The sequence below is a fragment of the Sprattus sprattus genome (genome assembly GCF_963457725.1).
Source record: "Sprattus sprattus genome assembly, chromosome: 2".
Lineage (NCBI taxonomy): Eukaryota > Metazoa > Chordata > Actinopteri > Clupeiformes > Clupeidae > Sprattus > Sprattus sprattus.
Window position 1 is genome coordinate 50,028,771 of NC_137921.1, and position 20,000 is coordinate 50,048,770.

At 46.0% G+C, this 20,000-nt stretch overlaps 1 protein-coding gene across 1 annotated transcript in view; it reads left to right on the forward strand.

Moving 5' to 3' along the window:
• adamts10 (ADAM metallopeptidase with thrombospondin type 1 motif, 10) overlaps positions 1–20,000 on the forward strand; it is a 40,855-nt gene that overhangs the window by 7,624 nt on the left and 13,231 nt on the right. The window contains exons 3-16 of the mRNA XM_080860420.1: positions 3,177–3,625; positions 5,331–5,493; positions 5,744–5,946; positions 6,129–6,212; positions 7,581–7,726; positions 8,467–8,510; positions 8,668–8,773; positions 9,266–9,412; positions 9,779–9,920; positions 10,637–10,744; positions 11,099–11,244; positions 11,421–11,484; positions 12,694–12,796; positions 18,151–18,284. Coding sequence (XP_080716546.1) covers positions 3,177–3,625; positions 5,331–5,493; positions 5,744–5,946; positions 6,129–6,212; positions 7,581–7,726; positions 8,467–8,510; positions 8,668–8,773; positions 9,266–9,412; positions 9,779–9,920; positions 10,637–10,744; positions 11,099–11,244; positions 11,421–11,484; positions 12,694–12,796; positions 18,151–18,284 — 2,039 coding nt within the window. The remainder of the gene's footprint in view (positions 1–3,176; positions 3,626–5,330; positions 5,494–5,743; positions 5,947–6,128; positions 6,213–7,580; positions 7,727–8,466; positions 8,511–8,667; positions 8,774–9,265; positions 9,413–9,778; positions 9,921–10,636; positions 10,745–11,098; positions 11,245–11,420; positions 11,485–12,693; positions 12,797–18,150; positions 18,285–20,000) is intronic.

Sequence of the window (20,000 nt, forward strand, 5' to 3'; positions counted from 1 at the left end):
CTGACATATCGTCCACCACCCCACACCCCCCTTTTAATTTCTTCTTTAAATAAACCCATAATGAGGTAAGCCCTCAGGTTGGTGGAATTATGTCATTTACTGATGGGCAGTTACTTCACGATGAGTGTTTATATAACACTTCCAACAGGCTGGGACGTGAGCACGGCCCGCCGACTCATAACTCAGGCACTCCGCCGGCCCAGACAGTGATTGTGGAATGGAGAGAATAGCCAAGGCAGGAATGTTATGATGAATATGGCTGCGCAGCACTCGCGGATTGTTGACAGGGTCCTATGGCGACGGTGGCACCCAGTCAAGAAGGCCTGGCGTCCTCCCTGGCATTATGAAGAGAGCAAGGAGGCCTGGTGTCCTCCCTGGCATTATGAAGAGAGCAAGGAGGCCTGGTGTCCTCCCTGGCATTATGAAGAGACCAAAGAGGCAGAAGCCCCCACCCCCTTTACAGCTGCTTCACATCTGGATCAGAGAGAGAGCGGGAGAGAGGTGGAGAAAAGGCCATAGAGAGAGAAAAAGAGTAGGTGAGAGAGAAAGAGAAAAGGTCATAGAGAAGAAGAGTGTAGTGGACAGAGAGGTATATAGGGTGTAAAGAGAGTGATAGAGTGAAGTTGAGAGAGAGAGAGAGATGAGCGAGGAAATAGGAAAGAATGGAGAGAAGAAAGGGAAGAGGCACAGAGAAGGGTTACAGACCCTAGGGAAGAGAGAGAGGGAGTGAGTTTGGGGGGGCTGGGGTTGTGTTGGGGTAAAAAGGAGTGAGTATGTTTTGGGGGAGGGGAGGGTTTTTTATGAGCTTTGTTTCTCGAAACACCAGAGGAACAGCAACAGGAGCCACTGGTTTAATTTCCTCCCAGCTTTTTTCAACTGTTTCTTAATTAAAGGATACTTTCCCCCACCCCTCCCCCAACCTTAAGAACAAAACCTTGGGCTACGCTTAATAGGAGTTGGGTTTATTAAAAAAACTTTATTCAAAAGCTTATTCTTTTATGAGTTTTCCTGTCTCTTGGTTCGGGCTCTACATATTTTGCCACCTCCACTTAAGTTAACGAGTTAACGAGAAATCAGATCTCTCTCAGGATGTCTCCAGCAGAGCCAACCTGTCTTTCATGTGGGGTATTTAGACCGTTATGGCCTGTGTTTTATAGGCAGTAAGGTAGCCCTGGTGCTGTTGGTGCTGCCTGTGTGGATCTTAATATTCCTGAATTCAAACTGGACTCCTGTGTAATCTGTGTGTTACAACCAGCAAATCTGTTATAGACACTAATAATGACTTTATTAATGTGTGGTTTACTGGCAAAGAGTGCAGAGTGTCCAGTGATTTATACTTCACCTTAGTGTGAGCAAATGCTACACCAGTAGTAGATTATCCCAAATAAAAATGCTTTTGGACAAATACAAATAAGAAGCAACTTATGTGCCCCAGACACCATCTTAACTGCCCTACGCCAGATGCCTTATTCAATTTGGCTTTTTACTGGATCCAATTTGGATTATTTGCTGCCGTCCACATGAACATCAACTGATCAGCTCTCAGACAGTGCTGAGAGTCTGTGGCCTGTGCAGGGCTCTGGGGTCAGTACTGTGAGTGCTGTCTGTAGTCTGTGAAGGGTTCTGGGTCAGTGCTGTGAGTGCTGTCTGTAGTTTGTGAAGGGTTCTGGGTCAGTGCTGTGAGTGCTGTCTGTAGTTTGTGAAGGGTTCTGGGTCAGTGCTGTGAGTGCTGTCTGTAGCTCTGGGTCAGTGCTGTCTACAGCTCTGGGGTCAGTGCTGAGAGTGCTGTCTGTAGCTCTGGGGTCAGTGCTGAGAGTGCCATCTGTAGCCTGTAAAGGGCTCCGGGGTCTTTGTCCTACTGCTTGTTTTAACTGGCCCAACGGTATAAACAGCCTTTGATTCCTTGATCCTGGTATGTTGGTGGGCTTTGTGGGATTACAGCATTACACTGGTGAGGAGAGAGATGAGCATGACCCCTCTAGTGTTCAGAGTGCGCTGTTTGGACAACAAATCTCCGGGCCCCACCGGAGGAGACAGGAAGTGTACAGTTTCAGGGAAGTCGTGGAGACAACTTTAAAATGTGCCAGACAGCCACTGATGGTTAGTCTGTGGACCTCTACTTCCAGTTTGCCTGGTCAGATCAGCATACTCAGCACTCAAATTTGCATACGCACGGCTCAGACTTGCATACTCACTACTCAGATTTGCATACTAACAATACCCACTGTGCATATTTGCATACTCATTACTCATATTTGCATACTCACAATACTCACTGCTCAGATTTGCATACTCACCATACATAGCATCCTTATAACACACACCATACTCTTCTATGATCAGAACTCTTTCAGCCTCCTCTCACCTTTTCTTTTTCTTTTTACTTTTATACACTTTTAATAAAACCCTAGATATACATCAGTACTTTTGCTCTCTGGATATCAAACATGTGATCTTGGTGATGTTAGCGCCTTACTCTACAGCAGCACACTAGTCTGTGACTCTTCTGCTGTTCTTCACTTGACTTAGATTATTGACTGTAGTTTGGACCCAGGTTGAAAAATCCCAACGTTTCCCATTAATAGTGCCTCCTAAACTCTCTTCTCTCGACCTTTAACAGTGGCCTTCTCTGCCTCATCTATCTCTGGCTCTCCCTCCTGTGTGGTCCTAATTCCACAGGGATAGCTATGCAGGGCTGTGAGGATCCACCACTCTGTCACAAATCCCCCAGAGCTCAGCGGCAGAATTATTCAGAACAGACACGCTCGAATTCAGGGCTGCAGTTATGATCCACCGGCCAAATAACCAGAGGAGGATCAGGAATAAATGAAGCTGAAACTGATACTCATAGTTTCAAATTGAGCTTTTTACCAAACACGTTTAACATCAGTAAAAACAGATAATGAAAGCAAATTAAAACGGTTTTAGATTATTGCATTCATAGATGCGTCTCAAGGCATATTATGTGTTCTCAACTAGTCTTCTTGTGTTTGTGTCCCTCAAACTTGATGTCCCTTACAGCTGTAAATACCAACTTAGTCATCTACTCCCTGCTTGACTTCATTAATTAGATTGCTAGATTGATCTTCATGTGCTGAATGCTTCTGAGGGTACTGCTGTTCACTGCCATGTTTCTATCTGGGTCTGCCTCTTCTGTCTCTGTGCCCTCTCCTCAGCCGAGTTCCTGTCCAAGCTGGACCAGTATGAGATCGCCATCCCAGTGCGTGTGGGGCCTGGGGGAGAGACCCTGATTGCCGAGGAGCCCCAACACCCCCACAGCGGGCACAGGCGGCAACGCCGAAGCAGCCCCGCCGACCAGCAGCAGCAGCGTGGTGACCAGCAACAGAGTCAGGGTGGCAACAGTGGTGCCAGTGATGGTGCCGGTGCCAGTGGGAACGGTGGTGACGACGCGCAGCTGTACTACCAGCTGTCCACGCAGCATAGCAGCTTCCTGCTTAACCTCACCCTGCAGACGGGGCTGCTGTCTCAGCAGTTCCGCGTGGAGTACTGGAGCCGGGGCCGGCTGGCCTGGAGCCACCCCTACGCTCCCAGCTGCCACTACACCGGCCACCTGCAGCACCAGGCCCACTCCAGTCAGGTCGCACTCAGCAACTGCGACGGCCTGGTAAGCTCAGTTTTCAATGTTATTGATTTATACAGAACCATTAACAACAGACAAATGTAGAATTATATATTTTTGGTGCAAAATCTAGAACTGGACAGTGTTGGTGCAAAAATGTAGAGCTGCACATTGTTGGTGCAAAATCTGGAACATTGCTTGTGCTTGGATCCAGCGCTTTCATCTGTACAGGTGATGTTTGTTCTTTTGCACATGCTGTGGATGTTTGCGGTCTGTCGTTTAAATGCGCTCAATTTATCCATACGAAAGTAGAAGGAAAAGAGCAAGAACACACCATAGCAGCTGTAACTGTTGAGCTAAAGCTGTGGACCTTAATTGTATGAAATGCACCCACGTGGACTGCTGAGATGCACTGGAATGTGTATCCGGCCACTTTGTTTAACCTGCTGTCCCGCGCATACCTGTTTAGCAACACATGTGTGAGATTAAAAGCACTGCACACCTGCATCTGTCTGGTGTGTCCTGCAGATGCCTTTGCATGAGTTCACTTACAGCTACGCACAAGGGGATAATTGTTAATTCAGACATAACCTTTAGCCTTGAACAAAGTACTGATATCTGATATCTGCACATACACACACACACACACGCACACGCACGTACACACACACACACACACACCGAACACACACACACACACACACACACACACACACACACACGCACACACACGAACACAAACCGCACGTATCCACACACAGGTGTACATACACACACACACACACACACACACAAAACACACACACACACACATACACACACACACACACACACACACCCAAACAGGTGTTTTAAATCTTAATGATGGATTTGGTCTCAAGCTGCAGCATGCTGTGGCATGCCCAGTGCTTCCCAAGCCTCCTGGTGTAGACATGCACCTGTGCTAATACATTAACAATCTCCCAGCCTTGGGCACTGCCAGTTCTCCTCACCATCTGTAACTACATGGTACAATAGGTACTTGTGATACCTCCCTCTCCTCTTTACGCACAGAATGCTTATACTGGTATTTTAATCCATTTGCACCTAATTACGAGTGGATTGGTGTAATAGCATGGGTAAATACACTGGGGATTAAACATGCTCACCAAGGCATTAATAACGTCAGTGGATAATTACTTGTGGTCAGAACAGCATATCTTAATTCTGCCGGGCAATTCATAGGGAAACCATGGGGGCATCACTAAACATATAATAGGATTACATGCTGCTGGGCCTGCAGAAAGTCTGGTGCAGACAGGCAGGGAGGAAACAAGGCCTGAACCTTCAACTCCACTGGGGCCGCAGCCAAGTGGTGGAGGTGGACGTGGAGCTGGGGGTGGGGGGAGTCTCCTTGCCTCTGGAGGAAAGTGCCCTTGAAGCACTGACCAGCTTGCAGATGGGAGACGTGACCTGGATTGAGATTCTGGCACGCACCCGGGAACCCGCCCGGTTCTGTGTGTGTGTGTGTTGGGTTAGTCCAGTGCATGGGGGCTGATCTGATTGTCTTGTCAGGTGTAGTAATGGCCACAGTCAAGCCCCATGGGAGGAGGGGGTCGAGCCGCAGAAGCCTCCAGCTGGGATGCTATGCTGTGTTTTTTCCCCCCATTTCCTTTCCTTCTTAATTTCTGTCAGTTTCGTAACCATCAGAGGCCCCCCTCCGAGTCGGGGCGAGCGCTCTGCTAATCTTCTCTCCTGTGGCCTTCTTTAGAGGGGGGTTATCGTGGCCGGGGACGAGGAGTTCCTCATCGAGCCCCTGGTGTCCGCCAAAAACCTCACCACCACAATCGAGGGCCGCGAAGGGCGACCCCATGTGGTGTACAAGAGGTCATCCCTGCGGCACCAGTACCTGGACCAGTCTTGTGGCGTCTTAGGTAGGTGGAAGATCGTAGCTGAACCTTTCTGAATTTATGTCACTTTCTTCACAATGCCCGGTTTTGCAATATACCATACAAGGTTCTACCTACACATGTGTAGTACCCTTCAAAAACATTTGTACTGAAATCAACTCACTTTTTTTGTAGGGTCTCAAATGACTCTGAGGCTCCTAACCCTTTCTGTGTAATATATAGTGGGGTTGATCACTGTTGAGGGGTTTAACCTGCTACCCTGACTGACCTGTAGATGAAAAGCCTGGGAAGACGCTTGCGTGGTGGCAGCGCTCGCTAAAGACCTCGCCCAATCAAATGGGGCGAAGCCAGCTGCCACTCAAACGCTCCGTGAGCCGAGAGCGTTACGTGGAGACACTGGTTGTGGCTGACAAGATGATGGTCGGTTACCACGGCCGCCGGGACATTGAGCAGTACATCCTGGCTGTCATGAATATTGTAAGTTTCCCATGCAGTTGAATCACAACAGAAGTCCTGTCCGCCATATTCTTTCATGATGTGGTAAATTGCTGTGACCGATTTCAGTATATCCATACCAGTGTCTAAACAGTTACAACCAAAGAGCAAGATGTTGCCCCTGCCTTTTAAGACTGGTCTTTTCTTGTTTCCCTGGAGGTCAGGTTGCCAAACTCTTCCAGGATTCTAGCCTGGGGAACGCTGTGAACATTGTAGTTACTCGTCTCATCCTGCTAATGGAGGACCAGGTATACTTACACTTCACTTCAATTTTATTTTTTACAGCATCAAACACTAACATTTGCACTTCATTTGTCTCCCCAGTGGAGACTGCTTGAAAGGTTTCAACTGCAGGGGTAGACTGGGTCCCTGGCTGGACTAGTGTTATAGCGAGTGTGGGGAACTGACTCTGCCATGTAACTCATGTAATATTGCAGAGGGTTCAGAGGGGTGTAGTTAATGTAGCATCAGGACTAATAGCTGCTAATTAAGGAGAATTATTGTAAGTTTGCCATCTGCAGTTTGTTCCAGAACAATGCTATTTGGTAAATGAGGTATTAGCAGTGCCTTGGACTGTTAGCTGTATAGTTAGTCTTGGTCTTGGAGTATTTTTTCCACAGTAAGATTAAAAACATTTCTAAAAGCAGACTTGCGCCACCCCAACAGCTGAGAGAGGGCCTCAAAGTCCGTTACACAGTACAAAAGCTGAGGCTTTGGCAGGAGAGGAGAGGAGAAGAGAGGAGTGGAGAGGAGAGGAGAAGCGAGAGTGCAGGAGGAGACAGTTGCTAGTTCTGTGTGGTTGTGTTAGGACGAAGCCCAGCTAAAGCCAATAAAGAGCTTTTCCTTCTCACTGCCATAGCAGGCAGCTTCACATTCTTGCTAGCATTCTGTAATGCCATTACCTACAGCTACACACAATGTACCTGATTCCAGATCTTTGGACAGAGGCAGTTCAGTCGCTAGCTATCTGGTTATTGTCATTACAAAAGTTGATTACGCAAATGTAAAGAGGCACAGAAAGGTCTTGTCACTTTTCATTGTTTCAGCGCCAGCACATCCAGGGAAATGTCCTTAAAGGGAAATGTCCAGACAGTGAAATGTCCAGAAAGGGAAATGTCCAGAAAGGGAAATGTCCAGACAGGGAAATGTCCAGACAGGGAGATGTCCAGACAGGGAAATGTCCTGACAGGGAAATGTCCAGAAAGGGACATGTCCTGACAGGGAAATGTCCAGAAAGGGAGATGTCCTGATAGTGAAATGTCCAAAAAGGGAGATGTCTCCTCACTCTTCAGATAGCACCTTCATGAGAGGTGATGCTGTGCCAGTCTGAATTAAGGAAGAGGCACTCAAAACTGACTGTTGTCTCAGGGGTTCAAAGTTTGCTGTAAAAGGGAGTCTAAACCTATACTCATGTTCACCTGTGTTCCACTGCTAAAGTCTTTTAACTTGTTCTAAGGTTCACCTGTGTTCCACTGCCTAATACTCTTAACCTACTCAAGTTCACCTGTGTTCCACTGCCGAAGTCTCTTAACCTGTAATCATGTTCACCTGTGTTCCACTGCTAAAGTGTGTCTTTCATTGGACCTCTGTTTTCCCTTCTCTCCTCCTCCTGTCAGCCTACGTTAGAGGTCAACCACCATGCAGGGAAATCCTTGGACAGCTTCTGTAAGTGGCAGAAATCCATCCAGAACCGTAATGGCAACGGAAACGCCATCCCTGATAATGGCATAGCACACCATGACACGGCAGTGCTCATCACAAGGTGAGATCAGCTGACAGACACACGCACTCGCACACACACCTGTTACATCTCCCATGACTCATGCCATGTGCGTGTGCACACACACACACACACCTGTAACATCTCCCATGACTCATGCCATATGTGCGCACACGCCTTCACACACACACACACACACACACACACACACACACACACACACACACACACACACACACACACACACACACACACACTGTTGTCTTTCTTGTGACTCATGCAATGCACATGCTCATACATAACCACATACTTTCATGACACATAAAAGATACATACACACACACACATATCATGTACAGATCAGAGTTTTACTTTTGGCAAAACAGGAAAAGCACTGGTCTGACAGACAGAAATACGAAGACTTAAGAGACAGACTGTAAATATTAAATAACACACACACACACACACACACACACACACACACACACACACAACACACACACACACACACACACACAAATGCATAGACATACAGTACACAAAACAAAATGCCTCCCTCAATGTCAATTTTGTCAACCTTTACTTTGTCTGTGATGTACTTTATCTTCACCTTCAATACACTCCTCAAAAAAGATGGTTGTGACAGACACTGTTGCAGAGACTGCCATCAGTGCATTATGAGGTGTGTATGGTCAATGTGTGTATGTGTGTGTGTGTGTGTGTGTGTGTAAGGGCATAATGGATGTGCACTACGGGATTAAATGAGTTCATTTTATCTGCAGGTATGACATCTGCATCTACAAGAACAAACCATGTGGGACGTTAGGTACGATATCATACTTTTAGTTTCCTCTGAGGCATGTGTGTGTGTGTGTGTGTGTGTGTGTGTGTATGCATATGAAACATTTGAAGTAGATCTGGCTTTGGGAAGGGGGACATTTTGAATGATAAGGTGTGTGTGTGTGTGTGTGTGTGTGTGGCAGGTCTGGCTCCGGTAGGGGGTATGTGTGAGCCAGAGAGAAGCTGCAGTATTAATGAGGACATCGGTCTGGCCACCGCCTTCACCATCGCTCACGAGATAGGACACACGTGAGACACACACTCTCTCGCTCCCGCTCCAGCTCTGTCTCTCTCTCTCTCTCTCTCTCTCTCTCTCTCTCTGTTTCTCGTCCACTATCTCTCATTCTCTCTCAGTCTCTCTCTCCCTGTCTCACTCTACCACACACTCTCTGTCACTCTTTATCTCTTTTCACCAGCTGAAACACACACACCCAGGTACGCATGCATACACACACAGATACCTATATACACCCACAGGGACACGTGCATACACATACACATACACATACACATACACATACACATACACATACACATACACATACACATACACATACACATACACATACACATACACATACACATACACATACACATACACATACACATACACATACACATACACATACACACACACACACACACACAGATTCACACATATTTACTTACTGACTTTAACATTTAATATTTATTTTAAAACTTTTTTAACCAGTATTACCTCTTCCTTTCCTCTTTGATCAGGTTTGGAATGAACCATGATGGCATGGGGAATGCTTGTGGCTCCCGCAGTCAGGAGACGGCCAAGCTGATGGCCGCTCACATTACCATGAAGACCAACCCTTTTGTGTGGTCAGCCTGCAGCCGCGATTATATCACCAACTTCCTAGAGTAAGATCGCACAATTAATTAATTAAATGAATTAATCAATCACCCATTCGGTTTATCAGTTACTCAACCAATCAACCAAACAGTCAGTCAGTCTTGGTGTAAGACTGAACAATTACTCTATCCAGTTTCCAAATCTATCAATAAATTATATCACCAACAATTACTTCTTGGTGTAAGACTGAACAATTACTCTATCCAGTTTCCAAATCTATCAATAAATTAGTCAGTAAGTCAGTCAGTCAGTTTCATAGTATCTTGGCATGTATTACTTAAGGCCATTTCATGTAAAAAGGTATTACAATTGTGAATTAGATTGTATGATAATTGTATTCATTAATGAATGTTGTGTGTATCTTTGCATTGTAGCTCGGGCATGGGCTCGTGTCTAAACAACATCCCACCAAAGCAGGAGTTTGTGTACCCGTCCACGGCCCCTGGGCAGGTGTATGATGCAGACGAGCAGTGCCGCTTCCAGTACGGAGTGAAGTCTCGCCAGTGTAAATACGGGGTACTCAGCATCCTCACCTCTTCTGCCTCTCTCACACTTAAAGTCATGGACCCGTCTTTGGACACGTCAACTTTATTGTTATTATTATTATTCTTATTATTATTCTTAGTATTATTATTGTTATTGTTATTATTATTATATTATTATGAAGTGCTAGCATAGCATTCCACAGTCCTATCTTCATGCATGAACTCTAATGGCTGAAAATGGCTGACTGGTGTGCCTCAAGGATCTGTGCTTGGTCAGCTACCCTTTCCCTATTGTGTACCACATATCTGAGCTAGTTGTTCAGTCAAATGGCCTCTCACATGACAGCTAAACTGGGGGGTTCAGGCACTGGGCTCAAAGCGCATTGAGACAATTTTATTAATTTGGCGCTATAAAAAAAAAAATGTAATTGAATTGAATTAAACTGTCACCTACCATAATGTCTGGAGGGCATGATGGCTACTACAAATAAGGTCCTCCTGAAAGGATGAGACAAGTCAGCGAACTAGCCTAAAGGCAAAAATAAATTTGCTGCAGATATGGTTTTTAATACTATTAAACACAATAATTAAAAATGTTGTGTGTGTGTGTGTGTGTGTGTGTGTGTCTGTGTGTGTGGTTGTGTGTGTGTGTGTGGTTGTGTGTGTGTGTGTGTGTGTGCGTGTGTGTGTGCGTGTGTGTGTGCGTGCGCGTGTGTGCTTTGTGTCCCTGTGCGTCCGTGTTACCAGGAGGTTTGCAGTGAGCTGTGGTGTATGAGCAAGAGCAACCGCTGCATCACAAGCAGCATCCCTGCAGCTGAGGGGACCATCTGCCAGACCAACACCATAGAGAAAGGGGTAAGAACCCTACACTATAGAGATAGGGGCAAGAACTCTGGCTGTCTGTGACTGGATATGTGTCTGTGAGAGTGTGTGTGTGATGGTGTATGTGGTCTGTTCTTCCAATGGTGCCATAAGCGTGTGTGTGCATGAATATGATATGTCCATGATGGTGTTTGTGGCCTGTGTTTTCAGTGGTGCTTTAAGCGTGTGTGTGTGTGTGTGTGTGTGTGTGTGTGTGTGTGTGTGTGTGTGTGTGTGTTTGTGTGTGTGTTTGTGTTTTTGTGTGTGTGTGTTTTTGTGTGTGTGTGTGAGTGTGTGTGTGCGTGAATGTGATACGTCTATGATGGTGTTTGTGTCCTGTGTTTTCAGTGGTGCTATAAGCGTTTGTGTGTGGCCTATGGAACTCAGCCTCAGGGGGTCGATGGTGGGTGGAGCCTCTGGTCTCCGTGGGAGGAGTGCAGTCGGACCTGTGGGGGCGGAGTCTCATCATCTGATCGTCACTGTGACAGTCCCAGGTGGGCGGGGGCAAATTTGATCTTTTTTTGCTGTAAAGCAAGTACTGTTTTTGGGGGCTCAGGCATGAAGGATAGAGCCGAGAGCAGAGCTGGAATTTCTCTGTGAAATGACCATGCTATTGGCTGCTCTTGTGAAATTGCCTTCAGATGTAATTCTCTCACGTCTCTGGTTCCAGGCCAACGGTTGGAGGGAAGTACTGTCTGGGGGAGAGGAAGCGTTTTAGGTCCTGCAATAACGATGTGAGTCTGTGACGTCCAAAGCCGTCCTCATTCCCACATTACTGTATAATTCTCTTGACCGAGCAGCATTCCAGCACTTGGTCAAATCTTTAAGTGAACTTCCTGTTATCTTAGGATTGTTGCTCCAACATATCACCATCACAGCACCACATCTTTAAAGGTGCTACGTATGTGTAAGAATTTGAGTTTAAAACATCAAATTAACTAGAAATAGCAACAGAATGTGAAGAAATAAGTGTTTTGAATGTTATAAATGCCGATGTTCTTTGTTGCCCAGATATCCACTAAAGTAAGCATGCTAACCAGCTAGGCGCGGCCCTTCCTCTGTCATAATCCCACGTTGTACCTTAAGAGGCGCCAGTGAGTCACTGTAGCAGAACCAGCAAGGCAAAGCCAGTATGCCATCCCTGGCATAAACCCACACTGTCAGGAGAGGTTTTTATGTACTCGCTAAAATCCAATTTCAAATAATGCTAAAATAATGACAGTTGCACTGTTCCAATTTGTTGAGAAATGGAATGCTCCATTATTTAGAGTGCTGGATTGAATTTACGAACTGACCCAAATAAGCATGGCTATCCTGTAGTTAACGTAAACAAATAGCTCAGTAGCAAGCCCATCAGTTAATATTAATGGTTAGACCAAAGCCCTTATAATGTCTCTGGCTATACTATCAACTAGCTCAAAAGCTTAAAAGAAACGTGTGCTCAAATGAAGACCTACAAGTTCTGTTTGCCCCAATTAAGATATTATGACAAACATGTATCAATTAATGTTGATGGAGACTGAGATTTCTTTCAGTCATATAAATGTTTTTACGCTACATGTAGCCTTCAGCCTCCTCCACGTTGGCCAAACTTTTTGTTGACCTCTGCGAAGGGAGAGACGTAGGGGTGTGCAAACGTGGTAATACGCTGCCCCCAATCTACTCAGGGTGGGGAATATGACATCCTTTAGCATACGGCTAGTCAGACTTATAGCTAGCCCATTAAAAGTAGTGCATTGTATAATGGGGAAAGCAAAATCTTATTAAAAGAAATAGAGTAAAATCTACAGAAATTGAGCAGGGCAGACCTTTGTGTACTTGTATATAAGTGTTTACACTGTGATTGTAAGTTAGTTTGGGTATCTGTTAATGAAAAGATATATGAATGAATCTTCTTGTTGAAGGAGTTCATTTAAAAACTGTGTGTATGTGTATCTTTCTAGGAGTGCCCGTCTGGATCTCAGGACTTCCGTGAGATCCAGTGTTCGGACTTTGACAACGTGCCTTTCAGAGGGAAATTCTACACCTGGAGACCTTATAGAGGGGGTGAGCAAATAAACAAACATAGCACATGCACACACACACACACACACACACACACACACACACGCACACACACAGGGGTGCGGCAGAAAATAGTGGTGGTCTTTAATTAAAAAATCATAGTAACTCTTCCATGCCCTCTCTGGTGGTAGTGGCCTACCTAACTAATGGAGGTCTGTGCTCTCTCTCACAGTTTACACTGAAATAAGGTCAAGGTGGGGAGGAAAAACATGGCAAGTGCTAGTGATAAAGAAGGCATTTGTAACTTACATTTGTGTAAACTGCCAGGAGTGGTTTACTCCACAGCATAGACATAGCTTAGACTGATCCACTTATTTTTACCAGTTGGAAACAGCTAATATGATATATAGTATACACATTGTGTGAACTTTTAAATTTCATAAACATTAATAATTGGTCTATTTAATTTTTCTGTTTGTTGTCACCCTTAGTCCAGCGTCCATGTTTGTTCGCAGAGAACCACCTCCTTAGACCATTTGTATGTGTTCACAAACGTTTACAGCGAACTGTTTGAAAAAGTTTGTAGACTTTTGCCTCTGTTTGCTATTGTGAGTGCACCTCAGGGCATATATCTGCATGTCAACAGCATGTCCCAAAGGCCTAGGCAGCGCACATGCTTTCCTCTGACCCAGCTGGGAAGGCCAGGCGAGATAAATCCAGCTAACGTCACGTTTGTCAGGGGCGGTATCTCACTGGTATCTCTGCAGTCTAACGTAGACTCATCCATCTCCTTGGGTAACTCTGCAGTCTAACGTAGACTCATCCATCTCCTTGGGTAACTCTGCAGTCTAACGTAGACTCATCCATCTCTCTTTGGATCAGTTACAGCCAGGCCTTATAGTATTCCCCCATATGAAGTCGAAAGGGTGGTGTCAAAGGTCACGCACATGGTCGGTGTCAGCGTGTGTCCGGTGCTCTCCGTATCCCCTTGACCTTCTGGCCTTCTCAGTGGGGTATGAGTGGTGGAATGATCAGCCCCACTCTTAGCCCCCCTGCTCTCTCCCCTGCTTCTCTCTCTCTCTCTCTCTCTCTCTCTCTCTCTCTCCCTCTCTCTCTGTCTCTCTCTCACATTCTCTCTCTCTCTGTCTCTCACTCTCTCTGTCCCTGTCTCTGTCGGCACGGCACCTGTTTCAGTTTGAGCTGAGCTCAGCAGGGGGACCAGTGAGAAGAAAGGAGGGGAAACCACACCTGGGCTCCTTAATGACCCCTGAGAGGGAGAGAACACACTGCTGCAGGGTCTGGACAACAGCTTTAGAGAGGAGAGAGAGGGGGAGTGTGAGGGAGGGAAAAGTCACCCGTCTTTGAGATTGAGGTCGATGAACTGTTTCAGATTTCTATAGCTCTGAAGAACTGAATTCTAAACAAGGCTTTATTTTACAAACATCTCAATAGAGATTCAGAGCGCTGGGTGGTGTAGACGGTCTGCTGGGCTGGGTGGTGTAGACGGTCTGCTGGGCTGGGTGGTGTAGACGGTCTGCTGGGCCGGGTGGTGTAGACGGTCTGCTGGGCTGGGTGGTGTAGACGGTCTGCTGGGCTGGTTGGTGTAGACGGTCTGCTGGGCTGGGTGATGTAGACGGTCTGCTGTCTGCGGCCCATATGGCGACCCTGAGCGCCCAGCTCGGCGAGGCCCCAGTGTGAATTCCTGGGCTTGATGAGCAAAGTGTTGGGCGCATTGGATAAATACTTTCGACGACATAACTGCCTTTAATCTATCAGGCCAATAACATAATGGCTTACAGAGACAGAGAGGCGCTCTCCCCGACTGCAGGCAACAAGTGGTCCTTTCATCGAGTCAGCTGATTTTACAATGGAAATCCCTTACAGCTGTTAAAATATCAGCCCTGCCTCAGACTCACACAGGCCAAGATTACACACCCACGGGCCTCTATCTCACTCTCTCTTTCACAGAGACACACACACACACACACACACACTCACTCACAAAAACTGACACACTGGCACTGGCACACACACTCAGTAGACACACACACACACTCACACAAGCACACAAGCTTCCATCTCACTTTATCTTTTTCAGACACACACAGAGTCTGTCTGATACCTGCTGGTTTTACACACACACACACACACACACACTTTTTGCACTTTAATTCCCCCTTCCTAGATGGCAACTGAATCTGTCCTCTGTCCACGGCTTAGGTTTATAGCTCTCTCTCTCTCTCTCTCTCTATGGATAAGTGAATAATGCAAAGCCCAGCAATGTGAATGTGAGTTCAGGACTACTGTTGTGCCTGCATTCTGTAGCCTTTCTTCCTAGCATCCAGCTCCTCTACACACCCCCTTCTTGCCCCACCATCCACTTCTGTGCCCTGCCAAAAGGGGCTCTCAGCCCCCACGCCTCAGCTCTAGTTCTCAGCTCTCAGCCCCCACGCCTCAGCTCTAGTTCTCAGTTCTCAGCTCTCAGCTCTTAGTTCTCAGTTCTCAGCTCTCAGCTCTTAGTTCTCAGCTCTTAGTTCTCAGCTCTTAGTTCTCGGCTCTCACTTGGCGCAGAAAGGCGACTCACGGCCAGGTCGCCACTGCCAACACAAACACCGCCGTGCCGCCAACACTGCCCCTCACATATCAGGTAGAGCTCTCCTGAGCCAGGGACAGATCGCAGTGTTATAGTGTGTGTGTGTGTGTTTGTGTGTGTGTGTGTCTGTGTGTGTGTGTGTCTGTGTGTGTGTGAGGACTCCACCACCTGGTGCTGCTGATGCCTGAAAGCTGTGTGTGTGATCTCTGGCAGCTCATAATACACAATAGTCCTCTTGCCCTCCTGTGCCTCATGCTCTGTCTCTGAACGAGTGCACAGAGAGATGGCCAAAGGAGAGATGCGTGTGTGTGTGTGTACAGGTGTGTTTGAGTGAATTTGTGTATGTGTGCGTGTTTGGATGTTGGATATGTGAATAGTTATGGGTGTGTGTGTCCATGTGTGTGTTCACCCTGGGAACATGAACGGTGATGAGCGATGTGTGTGTAAAGACAGCGTCTTGTGTTTGGTGTTTCATTTCTAAACAGACATAAAGGGGGAAAAGCAGAAGCAGTCATTACGTACAGAAACCTGCAGACTTTCAGACTTCTCTGTTCTCATCAGATCACCCAGATTGTAGATCTGTTCTCGTGTTCTTCTAGACCAGGGGTGCCGCATGCGGCTCTTTGCCGGCTGACGTGCGGCTCGCCTCCAGCTCAAGTGCTCACTGACTTTTCTCTTGATGTACAGAAATTTCATATTGTAAAGTAAACATCTAAAATGCATGTGCACTTGGAGCACCGTCGCTCCACACACCATGCGCCAGCGTGCAGACAGACGGTGATAACGTCTAGTAAATAGACTTGGAGCGACTGACAGACCCAAGCTGGTGAAAGCTGCCATAATCAGCTGCTGGATATATAAGTATAGTACATGAAGTTTAAAATAGTAAAAGAAACTAAATGGTTAAATCATCTCGAGTTAATTATAGATGTCGTGGCCCTCTTTTTATAATGGCGGTTCATTGGTCCTGTGGGAATGCTACCCTACTCAGTAGCTTCGCCAGCTTTAACTAGCTAGTGAACTCTAGCCTGCAAAGTTAACCTGCTCACTTTAGCTGCAAATCCCTACCATGCTACAGTATAATTAGCACCTATCTCAGCAGATGTCCATATTTCAAATCTAAATTCATTAATTTATCTTCCTAAAACCCACTAGAGGACATTATTTAAAAGGTTATTTTCAAAATAATCTTATTGGGGAGCATGCCCCCAGACCCCCTTAGTTTTGCTGGGTCACAGGAACAATAATAGGTTTTATGTAGGGGCTTATCACCCCCAAAAGTGGGAACCTAGATTTGTGTGGCTCTTCGAAATGGTGTTGGGTTTTGTTGTGGCTCTTTGAGCTGGACTGGTTAGCCACCCCTGTTCTAGACTGTTCCTCTAAACTGTTCTCATGTTCTTCTTGACTGTGCTGAGAGTCGCACACCTCCTGTTCAAGCAGCCAGCCTGCCTGCGATCCTCAGTTTAGATTTTATACTACTACAGTTCAGTGTGTGTGTGCTTGTGTGTGTGTGTGTGTGTGCTTGTGTGTGTGTGTGCTTGTTTGTGTGTGGTTTTTTTTATGAGTGTGTGTGTCTACGTGTGTGTGTGTGTGTGTGTGTGTGTGTGTGTGTGTGTGTGTGTGTGTGTGTCTGTCTGTGCATGCATGCTTGTTAGTGTGTGTACAAGGGGAATGGGAGTGCTAATAAAATTCAGCTGCGTGTTCCCTTGAAGCCCCCCAAACGCCCTCATCCCCTTCTTTTCTTTCTAACTCTCTCCCTCTTCCCCTTTCTCCCTTTTGCTCTTTTTCACTCTTTCTCCCTCTATTTCTCTCTTTTGCCCTCTGTCACTCTCTCCGTTTTTTTTAACCCTTTTTTCTAACAGCTGTGAGAGAACAAGCCGCCCCATCTCGAGGAAAACAGTGGACGTAGGGAAAGACCATTAAAATACCAGTAGCAGCTATCAGACACATTAGTCAAACTGATAGTGTTGCTTAGCAATGAAGGGAAATGCTTCATGTAATTATAGGTTTTGTGGGTTTTTGCACTTTTTTGCACTTTTGCCATTAGACCCCAGATAGTGTGGAACTTTTGTTTCAGATGTACTGCACAACACACACATATAGACACACACACTCTTGGTAGAGCTGAACTCACACACACGCACACACACACACACACACACACACTGACTCATGTCATAAAGTTTGTAGACTCAGCAGAGCTGAACTCACACACACACACACACACACACACACACACACACACACACACACACACACACACACACACACACACTGCCGCTCCAGCAACACACTCAGATGCAGCTCAGTGCCATTCTGTTCTAATTTATTTCTTATTTTTTTCTAGGGTTAGCGTTTATTTAACTGTTAGCCACTTCTGTGTGTTTGGTGATTTTGCCATGTTGTTTTCTGTCAGTCCCGGGTCCTTATTTGTTTTATGGAGTCTTTTATGACTGTAGGACTGTAAAAGCCTTGCCTGGTACCAGCTCTCTCTCTGGCTCTGTGTCTGTTTTCAACCCTCTAATCACTTTTCATCTTACAGCTCTGTGTTTAAAAAATACCAATCCGTCCTTTTTACTGATGAACTGAAGCTATTTTTCCAATGAAATGTTTGAAAAAACTTAAAGAGCAGATATGTGCAATGGACTAAGATTTCATGTAGATTTAGAGTAGATTTCATGATGTAGTTTAAAAATGGAGGATTAAATCAAAGGTGTGTGTGTGTGTGTGTGTGTGTGTGTGTGTGTGTGTGTGTGTGTGTGTGTGTGTGTGTGTGTGTGTGTGTGTGTGTGTGTGTGTGCAGGTGGGGTTAAGTCCTGCTCCCTGAACTGCCTGGCGGAAGGCTATAACTTCTACACAGAGCGGGCACCGGCAGTCGTGGACGGGACACCGTGCAGGGAGGACTCTCTGGACATCTGCGTCAATGGAGACTGCAAGGTGACCACAGCTGAACGTCTGTCTGTCTATATGTCTGTCTGTCCGTCCGTCCGTCCGTCTGTCCGGCTGTCCGTCCGTCCGTCTGTCTGTCTGTCTGTCTGCTCTCATAATCATTCAGTCTGTCTGTCTGAGGCTTCACTGAGTGCTTCACTCACTCAGTCTGTCCTTCCATCTGTCTGTCTGTCTGTCTCTCATGCTTCATGCTGTCTATGTCTGTCTTCCACCCTTCACTCTGTCTGTCTGTCTGTCTGTCTGTCTGTCTGCCTGTTTGTCTGCCTGTCTGTTTGTCTATCTGTCTCTCATACTTTGACTTTACATACGATTTCACTTTACATTGTCATTCAGCACAAGTTCGTGTCTGCGATAGAGAGAGAGAGAGAGAGAGAGAGATGGAGAGAGAGAGAAAGAGAGAGAGAGGGAGTGAGAGAGATATTCGTCTCTGAGAGAGGAGAGAGCCATAAAGGGCTGGAGCAGCCTCCTGTGATTGGCAAAGAGCTGCACACTTTTGAATTGTTGTGTTCATGGAGGAATGCAGAGAGGAGCTGAATGCTGTCAACCACTCAAAGAACTACTTCACTTCTCTGGGTCCTTCCTCTTCTGCTCTCTCTCCTTCTCTCTCTCCCTCTTTCTCTCTCTCTCCCCCCCCCCCCCTCTCTCTCTCTCTCCCTCTCCCTGTCCCTCTCTTTCTCTGCCCCTATGCTCCCTCTTTATATTTCTCTCTGTCCCTTCGCTCTCTCTCTCTCTGTCCCTCTGTGCTCTCTCTCTTTTCTGGTTTGGTGGTTCGCTGTAGTTATGTTTGGAAATGTAAGTGCATGTTGCAGTGGAGGTTTGTTGTGTTTCTCTAGAATGGTCTGGGCGGTGTTTTATAGGAGAGGGAGAAAGAAAGTAGGAAGGAAAGAAAGAAAGAAAGAAAGAAATAGAGAAAGAATGGTGAGACAAAGAGGGAGAGAAAAAAGGAAATCAAGGAAGGAAAGAGGAAAGAGAGCAAAGAAAGGAGAAAGAGAAAAAGGAGAGGGAGAGAGAGAGACGGCAGAGAGAACTCAGTGACCTCTCAGCTGGGCTGTTCACATTGCAGGCAGCTGAACTGGATCCCAGCCACTCTCTTTCTCTCTCTCTCTCTCAGTCTGTCTCACACTCTCTCCCCCTCTTTCTCTCTCTGTAAAATCCAAAAAATCCAAGCCTCACCACTTGGAAACCAATTCACCATGAGGCTGCAAACTAGAATGTCTATTCTCTCTTCCCACTGTTTCATTTCTGGACTAAATATTGAGTGTCGGGGAGAGACAGAAACAGATATCACACACACACACACACACACACACACACACACACACACACACACACACACACACACACACACACACACACACAGAGACAGACTGACAGACTGACAGAGAGACAGACAGAGATAGACAGAAACAGAAAGCAGAGAATGATGTAAAAAAACTTGATTCCTTGAACTAACATTACTTTATGCAGTGCATTAGTGATATGTACACAACATGAACCTCATTGAATATAAAAAAAACAAGGAATGTTAAATGCTGAAATGTATGACTTGTATAAACTACATATAAACAATGGCGTTTTAAGTAATATTAGTTTGTTTAAAGTCTTTTCTGAGGCATTCACAGCTACACATCCACTGTCTGACTTTAACAAATTAAATGAGATTGTTTGGATGCTTATAAGGAAGTATCTGGCCTGTTGAGAGAG